The 18,432-nt window shown below is 42.5% G+C and overlaps 1 protein-coding gene across 1 annotated transcript in view; it reads left to right on the top strand.

The window, feature by feature from the left end:
• mtcl1 (microtubule crosslinking factor 1) overlaps positions 1–18,432 on the top strand; it is a 73,876-nt gene that overhangs the window by 27,723 nt on the left and 27,721 nt on the right. The window contains 2 exon segments of the mRNA XM_084368620.1: positions 7,709–7,768; positions 8,993–10,381. Of these exon segments, the coding sequence (XP_084224746.1) occupies positions 7,709–7,768; positions 8,993–10,381 (1,449 nt within the window).

Here is an 18,432-nt window from a genome sequence, read left to right as displayed (position 1 = left end):
TACAGTCTTACAGCAACATCATAAATAGGCCAAGCTGTTGAGTACAGATGCTGCTGAAAATACACTTGCTGTGTTCCCGTTCTTACTCATCCTCTACCCTAAAAATAAGTTTCCCTCCCTCGCTCACATTGGGGGATTTTTTGGTGATGTCACTGTGTGATGTCGTCCAGCGCCTGTTCCAAAAATGCCTCAGCGTCTTACGCAAACAGGCGTGTCGGAGTACACAATACTCTCCTTTTCCTCTGTGAACGCACCAGTTTTTTCCAAGGTTATGTAGTGAGATTACTGCAGCATGTTTTTCCTTCGGTAGCAGCTTCACTGAACACATGTTACCTATTGAACAATCTGCTTTTACTCATCTGTTGATTATATTCCTCGAGAACTGAAGTGACAGAATCTGCCCCACGCCTACAAACACTAAAGACGACTTGTGGCACTTCACTAATTGTAAAGCAATGCTGCAAGTCATTGTTACATAAATGCACATTCACACTCACAATGCACATTCCTGACTACACCATCTGAATTCTTTACACTTCATACACACCCTAACATGAACACATGCCGGCGTACACACACATTCCTCTAACTGGCTCTGTGGGAAACTGCAAATGATGTTCAAGCTTTAAAGGTGAGCTGTGTAGTTTTGGGGAAGAAATTTTAATCAGAAGAGAAAGATCATCACTGACTGACTTTTTACGCATAAACAAACCAAATAAACAAATTATCTTTGTTTTCCTGACTGAATAAACAAACTGACCTTAAAGGACAACACAGTTTCATACTGTTTTACCCATTATTTGGCGGACCCTGCCACCTTTCTTTCTTCAAAAACTACATAGTGCCCCTTTAACCTCAAACCTCAACTTGAAAACCTCCCCAAACTTCATCTTTAACTCATCCGTAGCCTAATCCTGCCTCTTACCTTCAACCTAAAGCCAAATTCTTACCCTATACTTATGTCAAATTCAACCTCACTTAAACCCATATGAGGGATGAGAGGATACAAAATTTAACTGTGGATCATGATGACGAAACTCAGGATACGATGATAGTGTTAAACTTTCATTATCAGGATGATTGTGAATTGGGTCATTTGGTAACGTCCTCACACGAGTGACTTCAAACAGCCTGTTTCTTTTAGTAGAGAGATGAGAGGAAACCAAAGGTCCCTGGCTGGACTTGAACTGGACACGTCATGATATAAACACCACCAAGGTGACCCCCTTTGCATGTTTTTTAATACAGTGCTATTTTTAGTCCGACCATTAAACTCCATTGTCCTAACTCTAGCCTTCATCTTAAAATTAAAGCCAAAGCTCTAATCTACCTCAACTTCAACTTCTTAAACTTCATCAAATCTTCATCCTAATCTTAACCCTCAACTATAATCCTACCTCACCATGAATGAGGCCTGAGGCGGCTACAATGACCTCACTTGACTGTCTCTCAGAGAGATAGAAAACACACACACACGCACACACACACACCATTAGCTGCCCCACTACACTTCAGATGTCCATCATGGGTGACGTGTGAGGCCAGAAGCAGTCAGGATGTGAAAGAACAGAGGCGGGAGTAAGACCAAACAGAAAAGGGTGGGCGCTCCATGATGGAGGTGCAGGAGAAGCCCAGAGAAACACAGACTGTCAGTCAGTAAGTCAATCTGTCAGTCAGTCAGTCTGTCAGTCAGTCAGGGCCCACAGCGCCTGGTTCATTCAGTCCCAGCAGGGTAACGACTGTGTAACTACAATCTTCTAATCCTGCAGGCTGGCAGAGCCCCAGGGGAGTAAAAACCAGCCGCACCAGTACTACAGCCAGCTCCCACACCAGCTGGAGCTCCCTGCCAGCCTGCATGACTGCATGACTGACTGCCACTAACCCGTGCTAACAGGCTGTGAGAGCAGCGCATTCAGATGATGATGAAGAGAGATGCCTGTGTGTTTGCGCCTCTGTACTTTTTTGTGGCCCATGAGTGCAATTGTGTGTTAAAGTGGAAGGAATACAGCCACACAAAGAGCGTGTGTGTGTGTGCGTGTGTGTGTGTGTGTGTGTGTGTGTTGCAGATTGAGGTTTTAGCACTGCAACAACCAGAGGCAGAGCTGCTCAGGAGGAAGAGATAATCTCAGTGGTTGAGTCAAATTTCAATATGTGGAGCGGTGGTCAGGCACAGTATGCGCTGGTGTTTGAACAATTGGGGCTGCAACTAACGTCATATGATCAATTTCCTTATTGGTGAATACATTGGCTAAAAAAATGCCTCTTCATTATTGAGTAAAAAAAACAAAAAAAAAAACTATGATTACAAGGTGTTTCTCACTTGTATTAAGTAGAAATAAATCTTTTTTCAGAGACCAAAGCCTTCAAATCAACAATCCAAACCCCCCAAATAAAAGATCAGTTTACACTGCCTGCGTCAGGCCTTATTTGAAGTGCAGTCTGATGCGTTGATCAATAATCGGTGCTCCTCGATCTGACAGTTTCTGCTTAATTCAGCCTCATATCTGATAAACGTCAGCAGTAATAAGGGAAGGAGGAAATGACCTTTTGTTTTCTTGTGATAACGGGTTAATTATCTCCAGATAACAAAGCTTGTTTCTTCCAGATAAAAAATTAATTAACTCCTGATTTTTGCGATAACGGCATTAAAAAAATAATTGCAAGCATGGCCACTCTGGGCTTCCGTAGATTCCTCTTATTCTGCTGTGATGACTTTTAGCTGCACTGTGAGCGTGACGACATTTTAGAAGTGAGGAGCTGCATCAGCGGAGTATTCTCTTAAGGATGATAAAAGGAAGGAATGGGAAGACTAGAAATGGGATCGACTCACACGTTCACCGTACAGTAGGTGTCAAAGGGTGATGTGAGAGAGCAGAGGTGACTCAGGAGGAGGTTTAGTGTTGAGCTTTAAGGTGCTTCGGTATGGAGATATACACCATCTGTCACAGGGATCAAACCTGCAGTTATGACCTCTCTGCTGCACTTTGTATCCCTTGTTGGTCTGTTTATGTGACCTCGCTTTGTGAGATGCTAATCTCATTGATCCTGCGCACCGTGATTAGGATTATGTGTGTATCCACTAAAGCTAAGTGTGAAATCTTTTATTTTTGGCTGTCTTTACATATTTTTTTTAAATGCCCTGAGTAGAATGCTTCCTGTTACTTCTAGTTTCGTCCCCCACGTTACAAGAATTCAAGATGTTTATTGTCACTCTGCTGGTGAAAGTACACCCGTGAGGAATTCTTTGGCTGAGAGGCTCCACTACAGAAAATAATGAATAAAGTAAAAATAAAAAAAAGTTTAAAAGAATTAAATAAAAGCAATTAACGCAAGACACACGTATAGAAAAAACAGAATGTAAAAGAAACTGAAATAAGCAAAAACAGGGTGTAAATAGCAATAAAATACCAAACAGAGGTCAGAGGTCAGACTGAGCTAACAGGTCATTGGATCAGTGCTCTGTCCTTCGCTCTCTGATCACACTGTTGTCTCTCCCAACCTCAGACTGACTCTTGTATACAGTAAACAGGGATCCCTGGTTGTGGCGGTCGGGGGTTCTGAGGAGCTTTGCACTAGATGCCGTCTAATCCGCTGTCTCCCCAGGGAGATTAGCTCTGTCACCCGGGCTGGGAATTAAACCACAACTGGTGTTGGAGATACTGACACAGACACAAAGCTGAGACTGGACCAGGGGGGAGGGGAGAGAGGAGAGAGAGCCGGGACTATAAGTAATAAGTAACCGGAGTAAACCTTGAATTACAGTGTGCCACCATCAAATAAAAACAATTAAAGTCTTGGAGAGGAGTCCCGAGGTTGAAGTGTGTCACGTGAACCTATCTGGATGTGCTGGGAGGAGGGATTAAAGGAAAAGATGAGCGCAGGTGCAAACAATGGCGGTGTGTCATCACTCTCACTCTTCTGACACGGAGCCAAAAAATTGATTTTGACAAGTTAAATACGGGTATAAACAAACTTTTACTACCTCCCTTTGAAGGGAAAACCAGACAATTTGTGCCGCGTGGAGATCAAACAACATGTCAGACACATCATGTAATCGATGCTCTGCAGAAAAGACTCCCTGTACTTTCAACCTCGCTGCGTTCAGCCCGTCGTGGATGGCTCCAGCGCAGAGGTTGAGTTTGGATCAGACGCAGAAACTTCAAAAGAGACTGCAAAGGCAACGAGAGGGCAGATAAAGAAACTTGAAAGAAACTCAGTGATTTCTTCAGTGAGACGCTGATGAAAGAAAATACCAATTAGAAAACACACCTCAGCAGAGAACTATGTAGTGAAGGTCTTTTGAGCAGTGAAAGAAAGTAATCTTCAGCCTGCCTAAGATAATAATTTAGTTCACTGTAAAGGAAACGTATTATCAGAAGCTCCAAGGTAAAACGGTCACAGAACCGGGCACAATGTTGTGTAACCACGGCTGCCCACAGTTTTCGTTATGTTCATGTTTTGATGCCGTTTCTAAGCGGGCGCTCCCTCCTTCCTGTCGCGGAGCCAGCGACTGAGTCAAGGTCCGTCCCTGCTCCGAGCAAAACAGGTTCACCCTCACATTTTCCGTCCATCTGGCCATGAATGATTCACACTGTCCTACTGGTCTATTTTAGTTGGCAACAGAGCTTGTACAGTGAAGCGTTCACTTTATATAAAGAAAAATGAGACAGAAGCAGAAGAGGACCACTGTGTCCTCAAACAGCAGCAGCTGAAACACTGATAAATAATGTTCTGTTCACTGACTTCAGTCTTAACTGGGGAAAATTCAATTGTGTTCAAAGTACTTCATTCATCCCTCAAGTGGTAATTTGAGGACTTACAAGCACAAAGACAAAATCTTTTTCCTCTTCTGTATTTATTTAGTTTTTCCTACCCTATTCTTGCAGTCAGCATCAAGTGCCGTACATCATTTGATTCAGGAGAGCCTTAAGTTTCAGTTCGGCTCATTTAAAGTCCCAATTTCACATTTGCTTTGTCTGAGAATGAATCAATTTACCAGAATTGTTTAAAATACGGCAGTCAAAACGTGGTGGGGTTTTTTGTTTGTTTTTTTATAGTTAAATTAAAGGAAGTTTACTTTATTTTTTATTTAAAAAGATGAACTCGGATGTTTTAGACTTCCATATGAATTTTTGTCTACATCCGGCCCATCCTCAGCAAGCTACAGGCATTTAGTATAATATTACTTTTTTAGTGAAAAACAGGTGTAATCCTATACTTCATTTATGTAGATGTGTCCAAAAACGTTCAGAGAGGAAATAGAAAGGTTTTTTAAAATCATAACGAAGGACAGTGAAGCAAAAGTGTTTTCAGAGAAACAAAGGAGCTTGGCTACAACCGTTGCCCGTTGGCCTAGACCTAGAGGAAGAAACTACGTGGGTTTCCTGAATGAATCAATGCTGCAGAACATGATGGCTTTAACTACGGAGCCCTGGAAAGCCCCCAAAAAATCCTATAAATAGCTAAGAAAATCCACTTTACTATATGAGTTTTAAAAGCATATGGATACGATTAACAGTTCAAAAGTTATTAAACATTTTAGAACATTCGCTATTTTTAGGTCTTTGATGGTTAAAATGAAATCGAAAAATACAAGATACAATCATGTGAAATAATTTAATACAAGGGTTAATGTCTGTGGCCGTCAGTATCCAACAGCACAAACAAAGACAAATTAAGTGCATCTATCATTCTATATATACTGTAGGTAAACAATCATCTGCTGGAGTAAAACCAAACTTCCTGTTTCAGACATTTTTAACATGTTGGTCTCATGTCTGAGTCACTTATGTAAAAGTCACGACAGCCATCTTACGAGTGACATTTCTGTAACACTTTCAACAGCACGAGCCTGAGCCGAGTGCCCATTCAACACTGAATGTCACATTAATGGATCGGCATGGATTTGACGTATAGTGTGTGAACCAATTGTGACATTTTGATGTAAGTGCCTTTCTGAGGTGCTGACTGAGGTATTAATGTGTTTCAGCAACTCACCGTCAGTTCTTTTCCTTTTGACAGCGGGATATAAACCAGCTAAGATAAGAAAGAGGTCAACTGTTTAAATAAAAGAGATATGAAACATCCTGATTCACATAAATGACATTACTTCCATTCTCCTCACACGCTCTGGTGGAGGCCACTAGGCTGAAATGTTGGTTGACACGGCCAGAATAAATTGGTGAAATTGAGCTCTGTCAGCTTTGGGTGTTCAGCAGTTGGAACATATGACCACAAAAATAAAACTCATCTTCTCAAGAATTACTACTAGACATAACATTCTGTCAATATTTGGTTTTAAAATTATTTATTGACCAAAAATGCAAATATTCTCTGCTTCTGACTCCTCAAGTGGGACAATTTACTGATTGTCTCTGTTTAATATCACTGTAAATTGAATATCTACAGGGTTAACAGGCTGTTGATGAGACAAATTAAGACGTCTGAAGACGTCACCCTGCACTCTCGGAAGCGTTTTACTTTATTTAATACTGTAGACTTTGAAATTAATCCAAAACTAATCATTCGCTGCAGCCTCGGTATAATTATCACAAATGATTTGTGATTGCCCTGTTGGGCTTCTTGTGAGGTAGGAGAACACTGAAATATGATTATGACTCTGAGATCAGAAATATTAATATCGAGTTATGCTTCCTAGAAAGGTGCCCAGCTCAACTGATCACCAGGACCTTTAAATAACTCTGGCAGCAATCTGTTCCTGGAAAAAAGGTTTGCTGCATTTATAGACAGGGGTTTCTTCCTCTGCCTGCCGTCCTCATTTCCTCTCACTGTTTGTCGATTTTTTCCCTGCAGCCGGTGGTGAAAGAAATTGCACAGACTTGATAAAATGAATGATTTTATTAGTCGGTAAGACTAAGCTGGCGTGCAGTAGTCCCCGCTTTATCCGGGCTTTGCGTGTGATGCCTACAGTAGTATTAGCTACAGGACAGATTTCACTACTGGACAGGCAGATGCTTCCCCCCGGAGCATCGTGGGAGCGCCACGTGTCACTGAATCTTAGCCGAGATAAGACGTCTGTCGCACTGAGCTCTGAATGGGATCTGAATCATTGCTGCTGCATCATTCATCAAAAGACATCCTCATCATCTGCCCCCTGAAGTTTCTCTAAACTTAATACTGACTTCAGATCATGTAAATCACGTGTAGCGTCCTTTTACTCGCTCTGACGGGACAACCAGATGTTGGCCTCTGATACAGGCTATTAACACGACTATGTGCCCGAATCAGACAGTAATTATGTCATGTGATCTGCAATCTGCATTAGAGTAAATACTTCCTTGTTAGACTTAGTGTTGACCTGATGATGGAAATGTTATGTAAGACATCCACATAGATTAATGCTCCTCTGGCTTCACATCAGGGGAGTCGATGCACATGTTTGTAAACTGCATCGTTGCTTTACTGTACCGTCATCACAGTGATTGTTAGTTATTGCAGATGTCTGTATAAACACTGTCGATGGGATGTATGGAAATATCAATAGCATCTTAAAAGTGCAGAGATCTGCACTATTAAAGTCACAAAGCGTCATTTATTGCTTGCATCAATGTGTTGTGTGTTGGTTTATGTAACCTCTGTTTTCCTCTTGCAGCACCACTGAATGCTGGAAGAATGATTTATTATCGGTTATGTGTCTATGATTACTATGATAACTATGATTACATCCTTTTCCTTTGTTCTTTTACAGACTGCGCTGAGGAGACGAGGGAGCAGGGAAACATTTAAAGACAAGAAGTCCACAAGTCAGGTAAAAAAATATAGATATAAAAATATTTTACTGTATGTTATAGGCATTAAAGGACACGTTTTACATTATTCTATTCTTTTTGTCAACATATCCGATGAAAAGACTGAAACCAACAATACACTGATTAAAGCTGCAATGATTAGTAGATTGAAAGAAAATTAATTGCACCTATTTTGGTAATTGATTAATCGTTTCAGTTGTTTTTCCAGCAAAAATATCAAACCTTTGTGGTTCCAGTTTCTTAAATCTCCGATTCGGGATTTGCTGCTTTTCTTTATCATATAAGACAGTAAATGAAGAGTCTTTGGGGTTTTTTTGACTGTTGGTTGGACAAAAGAAACAATGTGAGTCACACTGGGAAACCTTGACTGTCACTATGTTGGACATTTCACAGACTAAAAAAAGCAGCCCAACTGTAGTTTGTTTTGAATCGATGCCAAATGAATCATCCTGCTGCTGCAAAGACTCACAAGAACATCAAATGTGTATTACTCCGCTGCTGAAAATAGTCCCCAACAAAAGCACTGTTCACTCCTGCTTTAAAAAAGTTTGTCTACGGTACCCAGCTGTTTCTGGAAATTTAGCCTTTTTTAAAAATGAAACTATACTGTTGTGACCCATTTTTTATTATGTACATCTTCAGCTTGGGGCTGAGTGCGAACATTGTTGGTTTTGGTTTTTCCTGGGATTTGTGAACATTAACAAAAGAATAAGATATCACCAGTTTTACCCTTTAAAGTTTTTATCGCGGCATTCTCACCCCTACGTCACGGTTTGGTGTTTCAGTTTAGTTGTTTCCTGTTTTATTTTGTAGGTTTTCTTCTTCTTTTTCCTGTTCACCTGTTTTTCATTAGTTAAATAGTCCTTGTGTGCCCCTTCGCTTGTTCTCAGCTCATCTGTTGGAGTCCTTGTGTCACCTCTGCCCTTTCACGTCTGTTCCCAGTCCTGTTTTGTCCTTTGTGTCTTCCTGCGTTGCTCATCATGTGTCTTGAGTGTTCCTGACACATGACCTTGTGGTTCGTTCTGAGTTTAGTTTTTGTGTTTCTCTTTAGTTTTTTAGATTTGCCCCAGCCTCCTTTTTGTCTGTCTTCTTGCCTGCCATTGATGTTTGGATGTCATATTTACATCATCAAAGCTTGCCTTTTGTTTTTCCCTCCACCTGTCTCTGTAGCTGCATTTGAGCTCTCAACTTTTGCTAAACTTCACACCCTTTCACCCTTCCAGGAGGACAGTGCTGACCTCAGGTGCCAGCTCCAGTTTTCCAAGGAGGAGTCCGGCCTGATGAGAAAAAAGATGGCGAAGCTGGGCCGGGAGAAGGACGAGCTGGAGCAGGAGCTGCAGAAGTACAAATCAGTGTACGGGGACGTGGACAGTCCACTCCCCCTGGCCGAGTGCTCTGGTGGTGGTCCTCACACCACTCGAGAGGCTGAGCTGCGATTACGGCTCAAGCTGGTGGAGGAAGAGGCCAACATCCTGGGTAGAAAGATCGTGGAGCTAGAGGTGGAGAACCGCAGCCTGCGGGCGGAGAACGAAGACATCCGCTGTCAGTACGAAAGAGACTGCTTCGGGCGGGAACCCTTCTCCAGCATGCCCTCGTCGCCGTACGGTGGCGATGCACTGGAGTCGGCAAGTGAGCTACGTCGTCATCTTCAATTTGTGGAGGAAGAAGCAGAGCTGCTGCGCCGCTCCATCTCAGAGATCGAGGACCACAACAGGCAGCTGACATCTGAACTCAATCGTTTTAAGTTCGGCCCCAGCAGCAGCTCTGGGCTCGTTGGCGAGGAGGGCAGTGAGGGAGGATTATTTAAACCTGGTAATGGGGGGAATGGTAACGGCTCCAGCGGCGGGATGATGATGGAGGAGCTCAAATCAGCCAGGATGCAGATCAATGAGCTGAGCGGGAAGGTGATGAAGCTGCAGTACGAGAACCGAGTCCTCATGTCCAACGTCCAGCGCTGCGACCTGGCTGCACACCTGGGCATGCGCACCGGCAGCCCTCGAGACAGCGATGCAGAAAGCGACACAGGCCGGCGAGAGGCCGCAGAGGAAGAGGAGGCAGGGCGACTTCTTCTCCTCCACCCCAAGAGGGAGGGTCCTATCGGGGGCGAGAGCGACTCTGAAGACATGTTCGAGAAAACGACTACCACCTCAGGGTTCGGGAGCATCAAACCCTCAGATGGGAGTGAGCTCAGTGCTACCGAACTGGCCAACCGCAGGAGGGAAGAGCGGGAGTCGTTCACCAACGTGAAACGTGAGGCAGAGAGGCTCGGGAAGACGGTGGACCGTCTGATCACGGACACTGACAGTCTGATCTTTGAGGGCAGGCTGCTGGTGACGACAGGAGAGAGCCTGGAAGGTGGGGCGGTGTCTGGAAACAAACCAGACACCCAAGTCCTGGACACCATCAACACACGCATGAAGGCTTTCCGCACCGAGCTGCACATCTTCATGGAGAAGCTGGACCACGTCGGGGAGGGCCTGAGAGACAGGACAGACGACCTGTCACCCATGCCAAACCTCACAGAGTCCAGCAGCTTCCTGTCCTCAGTCACCTCCATGTCCCGCGACTCTCCCATCGGCACCTTTGGAAGAGACCTGGTGACTGACTTCCAGGTAAGTTCAAGGAACAGACTTCCTGTGATCTTTTGGTGACATCTTTCTGTACATGTTTTCTTTCCGTGGCTGTTTTGTTCTTTTGCACAAAGACAAATATCAATATCAAGAGAGAAGGCCTGTCAAAAAAACCCAATACTTCAGATTTTGTTTAGTCCATTGCAAACAAGATGTTCTTGCATAAGAACATTGATTAGCATTCAACCTCAAAAGCATCCCACCTGGTTCTCCAGATGATACCACGCTGAAGAAAAAAGACAATACCAAAACCAGATGGCTTCATTGCTTTAGATCAGCAGCAGATAAAAACATTTAGTCCACAGAATCATGTCAAGCAGCAGGCAGAACCCAGATGTGTGCTGCAGATAGCCACGAGAAAACCCGCTGGTGTATTTGTAAATGTGAGAATTCATTTAGGTTTGATCTAAACGGCCCTAAGTGTGCAGTCATTAGGAGACCATTTGAGGCCAAAATAAACTAAATGAGATCCTAAGTCAGCACTCTGTGCAAAAAATCAGCTCTAATTAAAGACAGTGGCAGCGCCGTGCATCTCTAGCAGAACACGTACAACCACAGCCTCGCCTGTCGACGGGAGTCTCATTAGGTTGTAGGATAACGTAGCTTTAAGGATAGGTTCGGATTTTTTCAATATTATCTTAATGCAATATTCACATGCCCATGTGTACTTTTAGAGAGTTATAGGTTGCTGTAATCATTCCTCCTCTTCATAGTGGCAGCAGCGCAACTTCACTGTAAGAAGTAGGGGAGACATTATACAATTATAGGGGAATTCCTCCTGAAGTGTCACCTCAGGGGGAAAAACTACAATTTGGAAATGAAAATGAGTATACCAGACCTCTGTTGCCCAATTTTCATCTCTGCTTGAGGTTAGCGACTTGAGGCTACATTAGCCACTACAAGCACAACACGCCGAACCTCTGACTGAACTTTTGGAGGTCCAGTTGCTTTGTGGTTTGGTTTAGGCACAGAACTCACTCAAAATTTTAGGCTCAAAATATCTGTGTTGGTCGCCACAAGCACTGTTGGCGTTGTCCAAATAAAAACACTGGCTTTTGGTGCAGCAAACCCAGCTGGAGATGTCCTGACTAACTGTAAAAAGTACCTGTTTCTGTCACCACAAACACAGCTAGGATTTGTTATCTTTGGGTTAGGGATCGACAAAACAGCATTTAAAGACAGCACTTTGGACTTTGAGAAACTGGGATTGATGTTTTTCACCATTATAATGAAAATAATTGTAAGTTGCAGCCAAAGCCTAAATTTAAGGATGCGTTTTTGCATAGAGGGAGGATTTTGTATTTCTTACAGTGGAGCTGTGCGACAACAGGTGGGGAGTTGTCACTTGTCAGATGGAAACACAGGTGTCTGAAGGGCGAGTTCAGGGAGGACAGACGCCTCCCGTGGAGCAGAAGGGCAAAAGGGACATTGAATTTCAGGATGAATACAGACTGTGAAATCGGGGTCTCAAGATCCTTTTGACTTTTTAAACAGGAGATGTCAAAAGAGTTACGGCGGGGACAGCTGGTTCATGATGAGCAAGTGTTCATAGCGAAGCTTCTTTTTGATCCTGCAGTGCTTGGATCAGACCATCATGAGACAGGTTAGATTAGGAGTGCCCAAACGTTTTCTCTTGGAGCACCAAAACTGAAACTTAATCGTGGCCCAAAAGCAAACACCTATTGTATTGTTTTGCAATGTTAAGATGCAAAGCGGTACTAGGATCCTACGCACCTGTTATTGACCTACAACCTGCACAAAGTGTTACTGCCTGCCACCCTCAGATTTCGAAAAATAATTGGTAATTCAGCCCATTTAGACCAGATGCAATGTTTGCGTGATTCTCTCTTTCGAACCAGATTCGACGTGAGCATGTTTTGATGATGTTATCACTTTCACAATAATATAAAGAATGATTTATATTATGATATTTAATCTAATTTATTTTAATTTAATTTTTATAGCCCAAATCTAACTTTATCATGGTCCAACTTTGGCTACTAGGGTTAGACAGACTTGAAAAAATCCGAACCTATCATCTAAATCCTCGGGAAGACGTTCAGTGCCAGCACAGGGTGACATAGCAGGCCCACCCCCCCTGCCGCTCCAACATGAACCACCCAGCTCTACCACATTGGCACCACCACCGCCACCGCCACCCCTCCCCTGCCCCGCTGCCACCACCATCGCTTCCTGCTGCTGCCACATCCACATCTGCATCTCCATGCACATCCTCATGGCCAGCAGCCCTGCCTGCGTCCTCCTCCCTGCACTCACCGTCTGCAGCTGCCCTGCTTCCAGTCAGCCAGGGCCGAGGGAGGGTGCTGTGGAGGGTGCTTGAGAGGGTGCTTGGTGTGAATGGCGTAAGTACTGAAGGAGTTGTAGCAGCTTCTTCCATTTGGCTCGACTCAAAGTGTTGCATGATGACGTTTAGTAAATATTTCTCTCTTTACAGCTTCGCTACACCATGCTACCATTTGTACGACTCATTACGGCACATAAATGGTGTAGCTGTTGTGTTTGCACAACTTGTCATCACGCACACACACACAGACACACGTGGGATTGGTTACTCCGTGGTGTTGCCAAGGAGACGAACCATAAAAATGTGTGCACTGTCTAAAATAACCTCTGTTCAATAAAAAGAGAGTGTAAACCAGAGTTGCATGGCGATGTGTGAGAGAGCCTCGCTGGCTGGCTTCCTGCTTTCTGTTCTTGTTTTATTGCAGCTCAGTCAACATGTCAACACACTGTGTGCTCCTCCAAAGCAGGTTCATTATCTCTGTGCTGCATGATCAGGCAGACATCTTGGATTTCTTTTCTAATCAGCCCGACTGTCATACGGAATAAAACAAACAGCTCTTCAAACATTTCCCACTTCAAGAGCCCGGTCTGCTTTGTAGAGATTTAGAGCGAAGCTGCCTCCATACTCATTCTATCCAATGACTTGTCTGTGCTTTGCTCCTCTGCCTGTAGGACTCGCTGGTTAGTCTGGGTGAAGCTGGGTGGATTAGTCAAAGCTAACCACTGCACTAACGACTCACACCTGTTCAGAGCAATAAGGCCTTCGTCCATTGAGAGTTGTTGAAGATGATTAAATGGTAGAACAGCTGAGTTTCAAACGTCATAGACGAAGAGTCAGGTGTACAGTGAAGGTATATAAAACACATTTTAAAAAATTAAGATATGTACAGAAGAGCATTCACCAGAGGATTTATTTTTCTTTTTAGTACATTTCATATCTTGTAGTTTTAAAATGTGGCTCCTGAGATTAGGGATGCAACCATGATAAATTCTGATGGTACGATTTAAAGTCTGAGGAAAAACACAGTTTCACGATTAAAATGTGTTAATTTATTTCAAAATTACGTGAGCATTTTTATCTTAGGTTTTAATGTATTTCATCCCTACAACAATCTTTGTTTTACACCTGCTGCCTTTCAAAATAGAAATAATACAGTGGCCAAAAAATAGACAAAAAGTCGTGTAGGGGTGCAGTTTTAGTAAAAATAAAACTGAGAGCATCTATTATTCAGGTGTTATGCCCTTGAGGGGATTACAGTGCTCCTTTTCCTGCTTTGTTGCTGTTCATTTACTGCAAATTTCACTGAAACCAAACTCAAAGTAACTCAAAGTTTTTTTCGAAAAAAAATGTGACATGATATCCCCTTTTTGAGAGTGAGGACAGAAACACTGAATGAACCTGAGCCTTTATAGTTACAAAACCCTGACCGTAATAACTGCATCCCTGCTTGAGATAATTATAAGTATCCCTCGTTCCTACAATTACTCGTAATCACTTTATGTTGTCTCCGTACCCAGACCTTCAGACCATCAAGTATAATTAAGATCTTGTTCTTTAAAAACTGATAACAGTAGAGATAACTTTCCTGAGATAAAAGTATGAGATGTAAATCATGTAATACAAGATATTTGTCTTGTTTTTTTATCCTTGATGATCCTCAGACCATCGAAGATAATTTGGATCTTAGAATTATAAGATCGTTATAAGATAAATACAAGATAAGATATATCTAAATATGGGGAAATAGTTTAAGTCCAAGATGCTTATCTAACAGTTTTTGTATCTTGTAATCATGAGATATAAATCTTGTAATTATCTGGTAAAGTGTAAGAAATTTTTTCTCATATTTTTCTCTTCTGTATCTGTATGAAAATGAATTTGTGTCCAGTTTTTATGACAAAACGTGACACTTTAAGATTTGAAACATTTGTATTCACTTTATTTTTGTTATTATATTATTATATAAACATTTAAATCATAAGACCATCAAGAAAAGAGCTTTACAAGATAACTATGACATCAAAGTATTAATACGAGACAATAGTTTTTCATGAGTAAGACAGGGTTAACCTTGAAATAACAATTTCTGTATTGTGTTCAGTACGTTATTTTTCTGTTGATTTTCTTGTAAAGTGTTACAAATATTGTCTCATAATTACGTCTTCTGTATCTGTATAAATATGAGTTAGCATGTTGTCATTATGACAAAACTTAAATCCACCACTTAATTTTTTTATTATTTTATTAAAGCTGCTACAAGGAACTTTAATTTTTGGAGATTCTGGCGCCCCCTGTGGACAAAGCAAAACAACAGTTTCTTCTTCAGCACTCCGCCACTAATTTTTTATTTTGTATTTAATGACTTATCAGATCAGTCATTTATCAGTGAGACTGTTTTATGGAAAAACGTTTAATGACAGTTAAACGTCAGTTTAAGTTTCTAATCATTTCAAGATATTTAGTTATAATCACAAAATATGAAGTCATAATTATAAGAATATGCCTTCAGTGTTTTCCTCCGGTGAATGTTAAGCACTTCTGTAGATACCTTCTTTGAGCACCTATTTAGCGTCATAGCATTTAGTTCCTGCTAGCTCGGAAAAATCCTCACTGACAGAAATAAAATGTGGGCACTGCTAACAAACGGGGGCAACTAGCGTGGCGCTGTCTTAAAGCTCGACTGAAGCGTCACATGCCTCCGGTGTATTTGAAATGCTGTAATGTGTGAAAACAATGTGCATCAGACAGACTCAAGACGCAGCTTTCCTTAGCCGACTGCTTCTACAACACACACGGCTGTGCACCGGCATGTGTTGACAACCTTTAGCGTGCTAGCTCTCGCTCTGCAGTTTGCCGTGGTATCTCTCAGCTGTTGGTTTGGACTCATGTATCCCTCATTGCATGCGCTTCATAACAAGTGTTTTGCATTCTTTTCCCCCCCGATTCCCTCTCTTTGTTCCTCTTTGTGTTCCCGCCAGATGTTTCAGCCCATGATTTTGTTCATCCTCATTCTCGTTCTCTTCTCATCTCTCTCATACGCCGTCATCTTTAAGTTGGTCTTTCTCTTTGCGCTTTTCTTCGTACTCTAGTCCGTTTGTTCTTCTCCACACCGTGTAGTCTGTTAGTTAATTTCCCCCTCTCTGCTTATATTCTTTACCCATTTTCTCTTTTATTTTTGTTTGTTTTCCCCCGCCCCCGCTTTCTTTCCTCGTCCCCCCACCCCGTTTGTTGTCTTCTGTCTGTTTTTGTCCACAATCCACCTCACACATCTCCCCCTCACCTCCACCATCACTACCTGCACCCCTGTATCCTGCACCTGTCACCCATCCTCCCCTAACCCCTTACACCCACACCGTCCTCACCCCCTTCCCTTCCCTCCCCCTTCCCCACCCCACGTCACTCACAGTCCGGTCAGAGGGATGAGCTGGAGTGGCGTCTAGGACAGGAGCGAGGCGTGGAGCCCCAGAGCCAGAGCCAGGGTGGGGGCCAGGCCCAGAGCAGGGGAGCCACGGGACTCACTAGGTACCACAGGCCCCTGGCTTTAAGAGCAGAGGTCAGTGCCTCCTCCCTCCTCCATCTCCCTTCTACCTGTGGGACTGAGTTGACACTGGCTCCACCATGAGCCCCGTACACGGGCCTTCTGTAGACCTGGACTCTATTTTCTAATCATTTAAACTGATTAAATAACAAATCTGGTTTGGCTTCTTCTCTGTAGAGCGACGTGTCCTCGTAACAGCTCTGCACGGCCTGTAGACGCTCCAAAACATGTCGATTTTATTTATTTATTTATTTTAAGTTTTGCATAAGAGACATAAGAGGAATTCAGGCAAATATATGTATGAAAATAATCCATATTCATGCTGTCATTGCTGCATTTATAAAGCTGTCAGATCATAGAGTAAATGTTGGAGCAGAATGAGAGTCATTTTACTGAAAAAGCAAAACTTTTGAGGGTTTGTTTTTGGAGTGTCTATTGGCCTGAGAAGCAGTGCACCATGGAAAGAAAGACTTAAAGGGAAAGTTCACGCCAAAATCAAAAAGACATATTTTTCCCTCTCACCTGTCGTGCTGTTTCTCCATCTACATTGTTTTGCTGTGAGTTGCTGAATTTTGTAGATATCAGCTGTAGAGGTGTCTGCCTTTTCTCCAATACAATATTACTAGATGGCACTCTGCTTGTGGCGCTCAAAGCGTAAAACATTTTTTAAAAAGTCAACAGCAATGTCTATTTCCAGAAACCATGACCTGGTTACTCAAGGTTATCCACAGACCTTGTTGTGAGCATTTTCATGAGGAACTATTTTCTTTCTTCTCAACCACGCTCACCACCGGTGCCACCGTGCAGGAGGAAGCTGCATGTACTCACGGACAAGAGGCAGCTCAGCCGAGGACGACACCGTTAATGTTTACATCCTGCACTGTCACAAACACAAGCCTCTCGTCCAAGAGTGGATTCACGCTTCCATCTGCGTAGTTATACAATCAGAATCAGAAAAACTATATTGATCCCTGTGGGGGAAATTGTGTAGAAGTAGTATCTATGAAACAAAACAGATCTCTCCCTACCAGCATGTTTAGACAGGGTGCAGCTTAGATAAGTTACTAAAACAGATAAAACAAGTAAGGTGAAAGAAGAAAGCCTAAAGTTGGAGGGGAAAAAAAGGGCGCTAAACAGAATAAAGAAAATAGTTCCTGCAAAAATGCTTTTTGATAGTCACTGGGAACTATTTGACGATTATTCAATTGTTTGAAGAGCTGCTGTTTGTGTGTACAGTATCATATAGCTCATACTGACCTTGTATGGAAAAGACTGTGCTACACATGTTTTACTGGAGAGACTTTTCAAATATTCGAATGTAATGACCCACCTGCAGTTCCTACATGAAACTGCTCACAACAAGGTCTGTGGGTCACCTTGAGTAACCGGTTCAACATTTCTGGAAAGAGACATCGCTGTTGAGTTTTTCAGATGTATTATTTTTATGCTTTAGCACCGCAAGCCAGGTGCAACCTAGTTCTGTTATATTGGACGAAAGCAGACATCTCTACAGCTGATATCTCCAAAACTCGGCAACCAAAATAATGGAGATTGGAAAATAGCACGACAGGTGAGAGGAAAAATATGTGTTTTTTAATTTTGGGATGAACTGTCCCTTTACCTTGCCCTACAGGGAAGCAACTGATGAAATTTGCTGGTACAGGCCAAATCTGAGGAATCTGACTTGAAAGTGTATTTCCTGGATACAAAGACAAAATGAAAAGAGATGAACAGGTTTATCTTCTGTACTTCCATATCTATTAATTTAAAGTTTTCAATACTGAAAATTGCCATGAGCAGCTTCCCCTTTTTTTTTTTTGAAGGCCGCTCAGTCCAGCATGTCTAGTGACGCTCCAGCCGCAGGCACTTTTTGATGCTGAACACGACTTCACTTCATTCACTCGCTCTACTTTCACACTAAATATCCACTCCTACAGCCACTGATCTTTTGATTTGTTTTATTTACTCTTTTGGTTTTAACATCTTATTGCTTTTTTTTTTTTCTTTTGACTCGTACCATGTGCCCCCTGGACATGTTGTGATCAAAGAGTGAAGAAACAAGCAGAAAGTAGATCTCCAAAGTTGAGAGAAATTTTAGCTCATTACTCACATGAGTGTATGTTGTGTTATCAACTATATATCTGATATCTGTCGGACAGTTTGTTGCCCTCTGACTCAGTGTGAGACAGC

The sequence above is a fragment of the Pagrus pagrus genome, assembly GCF_965226575.1.
Source record: "Pagrus pagrus genome assembly, chromosome: 12".
Lineage (NCBI taxonomy): Eukaryota > Metazoa > Chordata > Actinopteri > Spariformes > Sparidae > Pagrus > Pagrus pagrus.
Note: the sequence above shows the minus strand (reverse complement) of the source record. Positions and strands in the feature narration are given on the sequence as shown.